General features: G+C 40.0%; 1 protein-coding gene across 16 annotated transcripts in view; it reads right to left on the bottom strand.

Annotated features, from left to right (window-relative positions):
• nfia (nuclear factor I/A) overlaps positions 1–14,718 on the bottom strand; it is a 508,381-nt gene that overhangs the window by 73,373 nt on the left and 420,290 nt on the right. For 13 of the 16 annotated variants that reach the window (XM_020525466.2, XM_020525335.2, XM_020525596.2 and 10 more), the window contains one exon: positions 11,588–11,775. In XM_020525466.2, the coding sequence (XP_020381055.1) occupies positions 11,588–11,775 (188 nt within the window). The remainder of the gene's footprint in view (positions 1–11,587; positions 11,776–14,718) is intronic. The other 3 variants (XM_020525661.2, XM_020526058.2, XM_020525928.2) reach the window with 1 other exon arrangement.

The raw sequence follows: 14,718 nt of genomic DNA, 5'->3' as shown, positions 1-14,718 counted from the left end.
TTGTCTGAAAATAAGGAGTCTCTCTTCAACTTTGGCATGCCTTCATATCATCACTGGGAAGATGTACTTGCTAAGCTTGAACTCCTCTACTGCTGCCACAAACCAGTGTCCTTCAATGACAATAATCCTTGAAAGTGTGCCGAGTTGATCTAGCACATGCATATTGCAGCATTCCAAATGACTTGTCTGATTTTTACATGCAATGTGAATGTCTGCTAGCATTATGAGACCTTCGTGCTAACTTGGATATATATATCATTGAAGCAACAGAGGGATTGGAATATCATCCTTAACAAGCATAACTATATTCAACAAATACAAGCCATTCTTAAAAACATGTCCAAATTCATATCCATTGAAGGTGCTGCGCAGCATGACCAGATAACCTTACTGAAATGCAACTGAAAAAGCATTTGCTGGACTTACATGAGTGGAATGCGCTGCCACGTGGCATATGTAATAGGATCCATCCACATGGCTCACTGCGTCCATGTCTATACAGAGTGCTCCAGACACAAAATAGTGATATCTTTTATGTTTTTTCTAATTTACGATCGGTTTTGTATAACGTGAACTGGCCAAATGGTTGGGTGAATTGCTACAACCTGTTTTAAGCAAGCAGTGACATTTACACACTTCACATTTATGAAGACTACAAAGGACTTGTATATTGATAGTCATGTAGTTTCTGTGTGCTCAGTTGACATTGCTAGTACCAATGTACCATTTCCAGAAGGTATGGACATTCTGTACTGCAGCACTACAGCATAGTAATCCAGACCCACCACGATGGCCTGAATCAGTATGCTTTGAACTTATGAACTGAGTAACTCACACAGCTGAGTTCAATTTCAAAAACACCAAGTATACCCCAATATAGATAACATTGCCACGGGATCTCTGCTACATTCATATCCCACAAATATTTTTGCTGGATTCCATGAGAAATGCATAACTAATGGAATGACATCTAATTTCCCACCTCTTGCATATTTCCAATATCTTGATGATACATTTGCTATATTTGAATCTGCAGTTGCATGTTGGAATTTCCTTTTTGGTCTTAACAGACTCCATCCTGCACTCAATTTTACATTTGAAGTAAAACAAACAGTCAAGTGAGCTCCCTTTCCTCAATGCTCTTGTTGAGGAATTGTCCAGGGTGATCTCTACTACTGTCGACTACAAACCTACCATGTTTTGAGGAAGGGTCATCAGACCTGAAATGTTAACACTGATTTTATCTTCACAGATACTGCCAGACCTGCTGAGCTTTTCCAGCAACTTCTGTTTTTGTACAAACCTACCTTCACTGGTCAATACAGACATTGAGACTCCTACAGTTCCACATGCTGTAAGATTGGCTTTACCATAAAACTCGTGAACAGGATCTGAACCATTTCTTCATTCTGCAAACTGGATGCTGAGGTAGAACATATCAAAGCCATCTTTGGCCACCTAATTGGATCCTTTGTGGTTATCACACAAACTTATGGGCAATCCCAGGGCAGCCACTCTTGGTCCTGAAAAGTGCTCAGTCTACCCCTGAATGGGTAACGTATCTTTATAATTTAAGCAACAGTGAAGGTAGCTGTTTCATGCTGCATGGTATTCACCAGTAATAGGATGCAGCTGTCAAACTGAAAATATGTTGGCTTGTCACACAAATTGACAATGTGGTGTACAAATTTCAGTGTCAGTGTGAAGCCAGGTATATAGGCTGTACATCCCATTAATGGACAGATCATATCAGCAGCATATTACTTGTATATTTGCAACAAGCAAAGTACTGACTAGGTCACACATGCAAAGTTTGCAACACAATGTCTGACATGAGATGTGATTTTGTAATTGGACAATATTTTCTGGATAACTTGGCGTGTAAAGTGCATTCTTTGCAAACTGAGAGAATATGTACCTGCAAAGCATCAATTTCAATTCAACAGGATAGGTGACAACTGCTCAAAGGTTTATTTCTCAGGGAGTGCCCTGACCAATTAGAGTTAACCTACCTACTTTAAATTTTAAATAAAGTCTGGCTGTTAACTGTCAATCACTAGTAATGGCTGCATGCTGCATGACAATACCTCTACCAGTGACAGAAGTATATAAAATAGGAGCAGGAAGCTTGCACCACTATTCAGTATGATCATGGCTGATCATCTAACTCAGTGCCCTGTTCCTGCTTTCTTCCATATTATTTGATCCCTTTAACCCTAAGAACTATAATTAACTCCTTCTTGAAAACATTTAGTGTTTTGGCCTTAAATGCTTTCTGCGGCAGAAAATTCCATGGGCTCAGTCCTAAAGGACCTGCTCCATATCCCAAAACTACGACCCCAAGTTCTGGACATCAAGGTTATCAAGCACATCCTTTTTGTATTTACCTTGTCTAGTTGTGTTAGAACTTCCTAAGTTTCTTTGTTCATTGTTCTAAACACCAGTGAACATAGTCCTAACTGATCTAATCTCTCTTCAGGCATCAGTCTTGCCATCTCAGGAATCAATCTGGCAAACCTTCTTTGCGTCACTCCATAGCCAAAACATACTTCTTCAGATAAGGAGACCAATACTGCACACAATACTGCTGGCTTGGTTTCACCAAGACCCTGTACAATTGCAGCCTTACAACTCTGCTCCTGTACTCGAATCCTCGTGCATATCATTTGTCTTCTTCACCATGTGCTGTACTTACACCCTTAGTTTTAGCAACTGATGTAAAAGGTCACACAAGATTCTGTGCACATTCTCCTTTCTAAATTTATTGCCATTCAGATAATATTCTGCCTTGTTTTTGCTACCAAAGTGGATAAGCTCACATTTATCCACTCACTCAACCTGTCTGAATTACACTGAAACATCTCTGCATCCTCCTCATAGTTCACCCTCCCACCTAGCTTTGTGTCATCTGCAAACTTTGAGATATCACACATATTTCAGAGTCTATTTGCCAGCCAAGGAGCACCCTCCTCCCATGCAGTATAAATGTCGGTTTTCCCTTGTACTTGTATTCTTATAAAATGTCCTGATGAGTGCAAGATGAAAAGACTTGTCAAAATGTATGAAATTTCAGCAATATCATAGTTCTGTACTACCAACTTAGGTAGAGACAAAAGCACTGCAGATGCTGGAATCCAAGGTCGACAAATAGGAGGCTGGAAGAACACAGCAAGCCAGGCAGCATCTGAAGGAAAGGAGCAGTTAACTTTTCGGGTATTACCTTTCTTCAGGACTGGATGAAGGGTAATACCCAAAATGTTGACTGCTCCTTTCTGCCAAATGCTGCCTGGCTTGCTGCGTTCTTCCAACCTCCTGTTTGTACTGCCAACTGACTAATTGTAAGTAAATATTGATATAATGAGGTGTATGATGTTGGAATCAAACTTATTATTGGCAGCGCAAGGAAGTATTTAATGGGTGATTCTTGATTGGTCTGGGATGTTCCTTACTAAAGTGTGGGGAAAGCCGTTGAATTATTCTTAACTATTGTAAGGCAACACTACAATGGATTAACTGACCATTCATCTCACTGCTATTTCTACAGCATAAAACAGTAACCAAATTTCAAGAGGCAATTTGTGAGTTGCTGTTCTTCTTCTGTGTAGGCATGACTTCCCTTTTAAAATTGACACAAAATGTGAAAAATAGATTTTCTCATATTTTACAATCCTGAAGATTAAATTAGATTTTATTGTCACGTGTACCCGAGTACGAGAGTACAGTGAAAAGTGTACAGAGTTGCCAATCTCTGGCTCCATCTTAGAATACAACAGTTAGCATTAAAAAACAAGAGCCGAAATGAAAGAAACAGAAAGAAAAGGATGAGAAAACGTCCAGATCACCCTCGCCACCGCTGCTGCGTAAATCGTGAGCTGGGCTCACCAAAACTGCCTGCACTGGGCCCACCAACGCCACGGCGCTGCTACCAGTGTAACTGCCACCACTGATGCCACCGCCTTGAGTCCTGCGCCTCACCATCATCTGTGCCGGAACACCATCATCGAAGTCACCACATGCCAGTGCCATCACTCACCGCCGGGCCCACCTCGCTGACACTGCCGCCATCTTGGAATCAACTGAAGTATCAACCTTCCTGAACAAATGCAAAAGTGTAATACTTTGAACTGGCACTGACATCGATGCCAGTGCTACTGCTATTGCCTCAAGTCTTGCCCTGGACCACCAATGTCGAAGTCGTTATGGTCCAGCGCCGTCTCTCACTGCTGGGCCCACAGGGTGTGCGCCATGGAGAAGTTCCTCCCCAAACATGGCATCAATCATACAGGGGTCGGATGGAGCAGGGTCATGTTTCAATTTCCATGGAGACTGCTACACAGAGGAATTAGCAGCTGCCTCCACTTCTATTTGATTTTGGTGATCTGGGTGTCTGTAACATGAAGTGCACATTAGATCTGATTGGAGCAGATCTAAATCTTCAGCATTTACTTCAATAGCCATTGTATTTTATTTTCTTTATGACCCCTTTGAATATGATCCTGATGAACTTCAGGAAGATAGAAGCTGCTATTTGGAGCACCAGACAGTCTTTGATAAGGTGTTGAAAGGTTGGTTCACTTTGTCAGAGAGTCTAGAATTAGAGAACACTTTAAAAATAACGTGTCTTTCATTTAAGATGGTTATGAGAAGAAATCATTTCTCTCAGATAGGAAAATTTATAACTCTCTTCCCCATACAATGGTGGAGGCAGCATCCCTGAATATAGTTGAGGCAGAGGTGGACTAACAACAGAGTCAAGAGATATCAGCAATGAAACATGGGGCTGAGGCCTAAATCAGATCAGCCGTTATTTCATTGAACAAGCAATTGGCTTCCGGGTTAAGTGGTTTACTCTGGCTCTTAGTTCTTTTTTCAGCTGACCTGTCAAAGGAAACTTTCAAAAGTTTGAATGCATTTAAAAGCCCTGCGCTCCAAAGCTTGAGGGGTTCCATTATTGGATTCATGCTGCACGACTGAATTCACAATCTAACATTATCAAAGTTGTGTGTCAGCCATTTCATAATTTGATTGACAGCTACAGCTATTTACAGAATCTTCTAAACTGGACTATGAATTCCAATGTCTTATTGTTACAAGGGATCATGCACTTGAATGAAGTATTTGTTGTTATGAAGTATTACGTAGTTAAAAGAATCTAAATGTTGGATTAATTTGTGTTTGCTTTTAAAATGAAGTCTGAATTAGACGCTTCAAACTATATAATATTTAATCCCAGCACTGGTCCTGAGGTCTGCCCATAGTGGATACTAAGTGAGTTGGCCTGGTTGAGGTAGGTGTAAAAGTCAGTGGGTGAAAGGAAGTCACGAGCTGACCTATGGTTGAATTAACATGGCATTAGGGCCATCAAAGGAAATGGGAATGGGTGGAGGAACATCAATTGGCATTCAGCCATCAAGCAGGTCAGTTGCGGAGGCACAGATTGGCATAAAGTGTATGGGGAGCCATAGGGGTGGGTACAGGGCATGGATTGGCAGTTGACATGTGGTTGAATTAAGTTGGCATTAGGGCTATCAAAGGCAATAGGGCTGGGTGCAGGAGCATCGATCGGCATACAGCCATCAAGCAGGTCAGTTGCAGGGGCATAGATTGGCATGAAGGTATGGAGAGCCATTGGAATGGGTACAGGGCATGGATTGGCAACAGGGGAATGTGAATTGTGTGGATGGGGTGAAGGGTGACTTGTGTTCCATTCCCTTTTTTTTGAAATTTCAACAGTGCCCAGAGGCAGGCCTTCTATCTGGCATCCTCTGCCCTTGTTCTGGGATCACCTGATCTGGCTCTCAGGGAACTTCACTATCCCAGAATGAAAATTCCAACAGTTAGGTCACTTTCCCCCCAGTTGGATTTGTGGAGTCTGGAAATATCCAGAATCTGGATGAAATATTTGATAAGACAACTTCATACATGTTATTGTCTGATTTTTGTTCCTCGTTTTGTGCCAACCTGTTACATTATACATTCTTGTATCCACATACATAATGGAAACTGCTCTTACAACCTTATCATGCTTCCAGTGGTGGTAGGTCTGCATTTCATCTTTTGGCATAACCTAGCCCCTCAGTTGACAGCACAGAAAATGTCTTATGCTCCAACCAACTCTGTTTATCTCTCCTAAATTGCCTTATGATTTGGTATTTCAGGTGGACTTTATTTTCTGTAAGAAATGCCTCGGGAGATTAACTAGTAAGACTAGAATGAGGCTTCCCCACAGCTACAGAAGGGTATGTTTCTTATATGAGTTCAATAAAATCCAGAATTAAAAGCTGATCTAATGGGGACTATGTGACTATTGTTGTGAAAAGTCACCTGGTTCACTAATATCCTTTAGGAATGGAACTCTGACATCCTTACTTGATCTGGCCTACATGTGACTCCAGACCCATAACAATGTGGTTGATTCTTAATTGTGCTCTGAAGTGGCCTAAGAAAATAATATCAAGGGCAATCATGGATGGGAAACAAATTCTGGCCTTGCCAGTGATACCCACATCTCATCCAAGTATATAAAATCTGATTCATTTAAAAAAGTGCCTTTAGATGTTTCATTTATATTAAAGACACTATATATGTGCAACCTGTTATTGTTTTTGAGATACTCTCCCGCTTCCTCAATCCCCATGCTGGAGGGTTGATTGGCATAGCATCCTGCAAGTGCATTGCTCCTGAAAAGAATAATTTACACCCTGATACAGCCTTGGTCGGATATGTGTTGGGGTTGTGTTTTGAAGTTGGGACAGGAGAAGGAGATCCTCAGCACTTCCTATTCATATCATTGAGTTCCCTCAGACCAGATCCTTGGAGGATCTTGACACAAACTCCAGGCAGGCCCTATATTCAAAGTGAGATTGGAGGCGAGCAATTCAATGCCTTATCTACATTACTTAGTTGCTGTGTTAGAGAAGCCCTGGAAATTCTGGGATAGCATTATGGAGCAAGTGAATTGCTATTATTTCCTATTTGCTGTGCCTCAGAATTGAATGTCTCTTCAATAGAAGAAGAAAGTCCATCCCAATATTTCTTGAACCTTTCTAGTCATTTAACTGCACGCATCATCGGAAATCTACGCTGATGAATAAGATTGTTTAGGTCACAATCCATCAGCAAATCTACATCTGTTATGAACATCTCTGCAGTGATGCAGGTTTTCTGCTTGTGGAAATCTCAGGCTAACCTGCTTGTTTTTTACAATATCGAACGTGCACACAGTATTCAATAATTCAAGAGTTTTCAGATGAGCTGAGCAAATGAATACTCAGGCATAAATGTTACTGTATTGATTTGATGTCTAGACAAGTATGTATCTTCTAACTCACTGCAGACATTATTCACTCCTGCATCGTCTGGGATATCTGAAAGTGTGTTTGCGTAGATTAATGTCTCAAGTATAATGCGTTTCATGTATCTGTTATGATTCGAACTTCAAGTGGTCTGTTAGGATGTTGCAGATAAATGAGGTGTTCTGATCATATGCAACCGACCTTAAAATTGTACAATACAAAAAGTATTTATGCTTTTGCATCCACCTATGCATATAAAGGAGTGAACAAATTGCTTCAATAATTTGCAATTCATACAGACAATGGAAACTTATTTTCTTTGTCAACAAAACAGAAACAGTCACTTATCCACTGACCTTTATGCCTCAGAGAGTTAGAATATCCTCTTCAGAGATTTTGCCTGATAACACCGAGTCAGCAGCAAAGGCATGCACCGAGCGACCGTGAAATACCAGGGAGGTCATGGAATCATAGAATCCCTTCAGTGTGGAAGCAGGTCGCTCGGGCCATCAAGTCCACGTCGAAATCTCATGCAGACCTACTCCCAACCCCACTCCTGCATTTCCCACCCTGGACACTACAGGCAATTTAGTATAGCCAATCCACCTAACCTGCACACCTTTGGACTGTGGGAGGAAACTGGAGCACCTGGAGAAATCCCATGCAAACACGGGGAGAATGTGCAAACTCCATGCAGACATTCACCCGAGGCTGGAATTGAACCTGGGTCCCTGGCGCTGTGAGGTAGTGGTGCTAACCACTGAGCCGCCGTGCCACCCCAACATTTATATTTAAACAAATTTATTTAGGTACTTATAAGTATGATTTGAGTCATTACTATGCTTTGTACAAAGATAAATTATGTAAAAGCAATAATATACGAATTATCCTAATGCAGATTTGGAAGCACAAGACACAGTCGTCACCAAGTCTGCCACAATTCTGCGAGGACTTTCCCATTTCAATATTAAGTAGATCCACAGAGTTACTCAGTTACAGTGCAAGACTAGTTGGCTCCAGCCAATTGTTCTATTTTAATCCAGGTTTGACTGAACTGCAATCCTACAACAGAGCTCTTCCTTTCTATGTGCTCTGTACCAGGCTGGTTGAAGACGTAAGAACTGGTGATTGTACTGATAAGGTAGACAATGAAAAGTCTCCTTTACAACATAATGAAACTGATAATGAATTGGCAAAAAGGCTTGATCACTAAAGGAAGTAATTGATAAGATAACAAAGACGAGCAGAAGATAACTCTATGGCCACATGAGCATGCTTACTATTAATACGATCATGGTTAAGCTTCTGCCTCAACTTAACTTTCTTGCCTGCACTCAGTTTACATTCCCATCTATTTTTGTTTCATCAGCAAACTTATGCATATTATTGTCAGTCACTTATCACATCAAAGCCAAAATATATTTTTTTACTTTGTCCAACTTTTCCTTTCTGCTCATGACCACAGCACTTTCCAATTCGTCCTCCATTTGAAGTACCAATCTAGTAAATCTCTTCTGAATTACCTACAAGACATGGACATCCTTCCTTAAATAAGGAAACCAAAACTGCACATAGTATTGAATATGTGGTCTCACACATGTCCTGAAGCATAATATCCTTACTTCAATGTTCAGTTCCTCTTCAAATACAGGATAGCATCCCATTTGTCCTAATTACCACTGTGCCTATGTACTAACTTTCCTGTACTAGGATACTGAGTTCCCTCTGCAGGTTGGAATTGTGCAGTTGTTCACCTTTTATATATTCTTCTTGTGAAGTGCACAAATTGATATTTTCCCAAATTTACTCCATCTTCTAAACTTTTGTCTACCTACTCAACCTACTCACAATGGTTTGTCACCTCCTTATGTCCTCTTCAAAAACAGGACCATACTCCTGTCATCCTAACAGTCACAAAAGACTTATTTATGCATGCTTTGTTATCTGCCAGTTGGCCAATCTTCTATCTGTACCAATGTGCTACCCCTACACGATGAGCTCCATTACAGCGCAATAACCTTTTAGGTGGTACCTTGCCAAATGCCTCCCATAAATAGTTTTATCTGTTGCCGTGGCAGGTTCTGAACCCATGTTGCTGCAGCAAAACCTAGGCCTCTGATTACTTGGCCAGTGACATTAACACTATGTCACCAACTCCCCAGAAGCAACTACCAAGTAACTTTGGATTTGTTAGCATTTTCACATAGCAGAGATCTAGCACATATCCAAAATTGCAAAATGACTGTTCGTTGATATCTGTGGCCCAGTCTGTCACATAGGATCCTGCTGCTGAAATCAAGCATTGACATGTCCTGAAACTTCCGATATACTGATGCAAATGCATACGGATCTATAATGAAGGCTTGATGCTAAGAATGCAGTTTTCTCTGCCTCCTACATTTGAGAGAATTTTGCTGCATCCTCCTGTCCCTGAGTGTTTACTCGCTGCCATCCACACCCACCAGAGTTTTCTGTGTCCTCATAACTTGAGTTTGTAGCTGTCCTTACCGTTGACAGATCGCTATCATTGCGACTACTCCTGCTTGTGAGAACTGCATTTGGCCTTGAGTTTATGCATACAATACAGTGGATCAAGTAACAAGTATTTAATAAATAATGTGACTTGCCTACTTCCTCCCACACCAGGCAAGTTACTGGGGTTCTATTCTAACTTTGCCCTGAGCATTACTTTGACCACAACCAGAATCCCCAGCACAAAAAGTAAGAAGTAAGTTCTATCAGCAAATCATAGTAATGATGTTTTTGAGCAATTTTAATAGCTAGCAATGAGCAATTTGAATGCACCCTCAAATTACCAACATACACACTGGGTACATACATTTTCTGCTCCAATTCACCAGCTGGCTACCAAACCCCCTTGTCAAATCTCCCCTGGCTGCAGTTTCCCTTTAGGGGTTACCCCTACCTCACTTCAATTCCTTTATCTAATCGTCCCTCATGACTGAATTGCACATCTAAAGATAGACACTTGCTCCACCGACTGGCTATCTCATGCCTCAATTAGTGCAGCCCTAGTAATTTAATTCCACCCAAAGCACTTCACAGTGCTTTTGTGCATCTTTACATGTCCAAAGTACATTGAAATTTCCAGATTATACAATGCAGTATAGACAAAGGATATCATTTTAGTTTGCTGAAAATTTTGCTGAATTTGCCCCAAAGATGTCTTAAAGATATATTAAAACAAATGCATTAACCACATCTATCTTGCTGTACATCTAATAGATGGATAGAGATATGTTTTAAAGAACATCTGACAAGCAGGTTTGTATTGGAAGTTAAGAGTGCTTTTTCTCTGTGACAGTTTGGATCTTTGTAGATGCACATCAGCAACACTTCAGTGATATGCTAACCTTGTTGCAGGCTGTTTTAGCTTCTGTAATTAAAAATGTCCCTTTAATTTTTGAGAATTTTCTTCCTCAGATACAAGTTTGTCAGCTGACTCCTTAGTCTCAAAAAATGAAGTTCTTCTTTGCAGCAACATTGCTGTGAGGATGCATCTGCCCTGGGAGGAAGAAATGAAGTCATTCCCTATCTACTGTTACATGTCTCCTGGCACCCAGCTATAAGCAATAATGTGGGAAAGCTGCCTATTTCATCACAGGAGGTGTGTGTCTGCCAAAACGTGCACTGTGAAAAATGACAGGAAAATTTAGTATTTTCACAGCCCTAATCCGAATGTATGTATTTCAGTCAAAAATCATTGTGGCTGACTCTATTACTATTTATATCTTCAAGTTTAGAAGTTACAAGAAAATTTGCAGGCTCCGCTATTACGTAGATGTTCTTTACTGCACAACGAATGGTCTCTTCGATCTTTTGATGAACCACTACTTAACCATACAACAGGTTAGACCTCTACGTGGTGATACTGGATCAAATTTGCCAGGCAATTTTTTCTCTTGCAAGTTATTTCAGATTTTTTAAAATGCATTATGAAAGACTGTCAACTCTGATACTTAATGTCAATGGAAAAGAAAATTGTATTAAAAGCATTTTATACATTTGCATGAACATACAAAATGAAAATAGATAAAATCCCAGGACTTTTAAAAGCCCAAAACATGAAACAGAGAAATAGGTAAACTTACATTTATTGACGTTTCATTGCACACCCACTTAATGATTTGAAACTTACAGTTTCACCAGCCATGATTAAAGTGAACACATAACATTGATTTACAAGCTTTTAATAATTCAGAGTGCATAAAAGCTAGAAGGCAATATCTAATTATCTCTCTACCAACACAAAAAGTAAAAAGTGGCCTTACATTTAGGAACCCCACCTGTCCTGACTGCTGGCTGGTGTCAGGGCAGACCAGTTGGACAAACTCCTTCAGGGTTTCCTGACTAGGGTGTGGATGATAGCGGATGGCCGTGTGCGAGAAATAAGGACCCGGCTGCTGGATGATGGGAGACGTTGGAAAATGTAGAGTTGAGGCTGTCGCATGGGGGCTTGCTGTAAGGAAAGAGCAAAGATACCATAAACTAAATTTCAAAATTCATTCACTGCGTTAGTTCATGATAGAACATTGTTAGCAAGGTACAAGCAATATAATCAGAAATGCCACTTCAATTACCGAAACTCAGCACCTAGTACAGAATACAGAGAAATACAACATTTTCTGTTACTTTACACTGAACTGCTCTTTACTTATTGGCAGAAAAATTTACAAAAGATATAAAGTTCCTTTCCAGAATTTTCTGTTATGTCATGCAGCTCATTAAAACACACAGATGAATAATGTTTGATAATATATAGGTCATTTAAAACTAAAATTGAATTTTCAACATTGCCTAACACCTACAATCTTGGACAGTTTGTAGGAAAACAAATACTTCGATCAGATTTACTTCCAATTTTACTTTCTGTTCAGAACAAGTCTTCTGAAAAGAATTATCTTTTTTGAAATAATTCCTTAATCCTTAGTCATTTGTGTCTGATCAATTATCCCTTTTTTTTTTCATCTCATTGTTCACAGAATTATTACAGAGTAGGAGGCGGCTATTTAGCCCATTATGTCGGCCATGGCTCTTTGAGCATTTTAACTTAGTGCCAATCTCCTTTTCCTGTAACTATTTACATTGTTTCTATTTGACTAATCATATCACGCCTTCTTGAATACTTCAATTGAAACTCCCTATTGTACAAGTGGAAGTGAAAAATTCTCTACAAATAAACAGTCAAATCCTTTAGAGAAGCTTGGAGCTTTAAGTTCCACTTCAGAAGTATCTTCAATTATTGATATTGAACATTATTCCATTTGAAAAACAGAAGACTATCAATCTAATCTTGCCTCATTTCAACAGTGATCAAGTAAAGGATATCTGTCTTAATGAAGCCAGAGAGGCCAAACAATTTTGGCTGGAGGTAGCAGAGGTGGTGAGTCAACACAGTGTGGTGAGAATGCTGTGGTTTCAATATTACAAACACTTCAATTACTTTGTATGGACTCGCAAGGTACGTGCAGCTCTGCACCCTGGTGACAGGATTTAAGGTCTGCTTTTTTGGTTCTGTACACCAGCATGAAAACTATTTTGATAAACCAGCAGTTTTTTTCAAACAAGAAGTACATAGTGCACTATCTAAAAAAAACCAAAGAACTGTCGATGCTAGAAATCAGAAGCAAAAACAGAAATTGCTGGAAAAACTCAGCAGATCTGGCAGAATTTGTGGAGAGAAAGTAAAGTTAAAATTTCTGGTCCAGTGATTCTTCTTCAGAACAATAGTTCTTCAGTTCTGAAGAAGGGTCTCTTGACTGAAGTGTTAACTCTGTCTTCTCTCCAATAAAGATAATTTCTGGGTTTAGTGTGCTTCCAGTAGTGTGTCAAGCTTCAAAAGATATGGTAAGATGGAATGTGAGACCTTTCCGCCTTCAGGTCACGTGCTGTGATGTGGTGATGATATCATGAGTACGTCCCTTCACGTTATACTGACGTACTGACGGTGAGATATAACACAACAGCCCCCTTTCCCCAAAGATAAAAATGTATTCCAAACAAACATACATGGTAGCAAAAAGGCCAGTGATGCTAATTCAATAATAATGCAAATAGGTATAACAGAGTTAACAAGACTAACATTTCAAACTTGAATGTAACGCTTTGGAAGTTTGACAATTTGTCCTTATCTGGTCATCTCATACTGGTGTGCACAGATGTGCGTTTTAACTGTTGTATTTATTTAACAACTTATTTGTGTTGCTGCTCATTGTTGTCACTCAACATCACCAGTCAATCGTCTTCATTGTATCAGAGATAGTAGGAACTGCAGATGCTGGAGAATCTGAGATAACAAGATGTAGAGCTGGATGAACACAGCAGGCCAAGCAGCATCAGAGGAGCAGGAAGGCTGACGTTTCGGGCCAAGCTCTACACCTTGTTATCTCAATCGGCTTCATTGTCATGTTTTTCCTCAATCTGTTTCCGATTGATTTGCTGTACATTGGTTTAAGTTGGCTTCAGTTCCTTCACAATGTAGCACCATGATCAGCAATGATTTTGTATGATCTGGGCTGGTTAAATATTCGAGTAACCTTTTCTAGCATCTGAGTATTTGTATTTCAATCTCACACTCTCTACCTAGATCACAGTTTTGGTCATTCTCTACATATTTGCTCAGTGTGTTTCTCTTTTATTCTCTGCTGACATTCATGAAAAATGCCTGTGCCTCAGAATGGTTGGACATTTGATTGCTAAGCACAGTCATTGACAATTTCCTTCTGACCACAAGTTTGTGATTAGGATGGCATTGTTCTCTCCATTGGTGTTGCACCAAAATGCAGCGATACAATATGAAAATCTTGTTGTGTTGCTCAATACTTAATGATTTGAAATGACACATTCTGGTAGAAGGGGGATAGTGGGGAGATGATGTGAAACGAGTCACTCCTGATTTAGTACACATTTTGGATTGGTTTGGGGAAGTACTGTAGTCCATTGTCAGACACTACGTTTCTGGGATGGTGAACAAACTGAAAATTGTGCTGACCATGACAGCGTCAGTCATGCTTGTTGTGTTGCTAAGTTATCGAGTAATGGGAAATTCAGAGAAATAATGCATCATTAGGATGTAATTAGTCTCGTGCACTGTGAATAGGGCTGCTGCTACTCCAAGGAGTCGATGGAACATAGTGTGCATGTAGACGGCCCTCTACGACTGGCATCAATATGTTTGGCATATCCTGCATGAATTCACAAGTCAATTGAATATTTTAATTCATGGCTGGCCAACAGCCATCCATTATGTTCAATACCCATATATCCCTGTATAACATGAACACGAGCATCTAAGGTAATACTTTAGGCATTAGGAATTGTTTGCTATTAAAAATTATTTGTTGTGACATACCACGTTGGTCTCTGTACAGCCAGAATGAACAAATCTGCTCAGATACTTCTT

This window comes from Rhincodon typus, chromosome 10 (assembly GCF_021869965.1).
Source record: "Rhincodon typus isolate 14 chromosome 10, sRhiTyp1.1, whole genome shotgun sequence".
Classification (NCBI taxonomy): Eukaryota; Metazoa; Chordata; class Chondrichthyes; order Orectolobiformes; family Rhincodontidae; genus Rhincodon; species Rhincodon typus.
The sequence above is the reverse complement of the archived record's forward strand: the minus strand, read 5'-3'. Positions and strand labels throughout refer to the sequence as shown.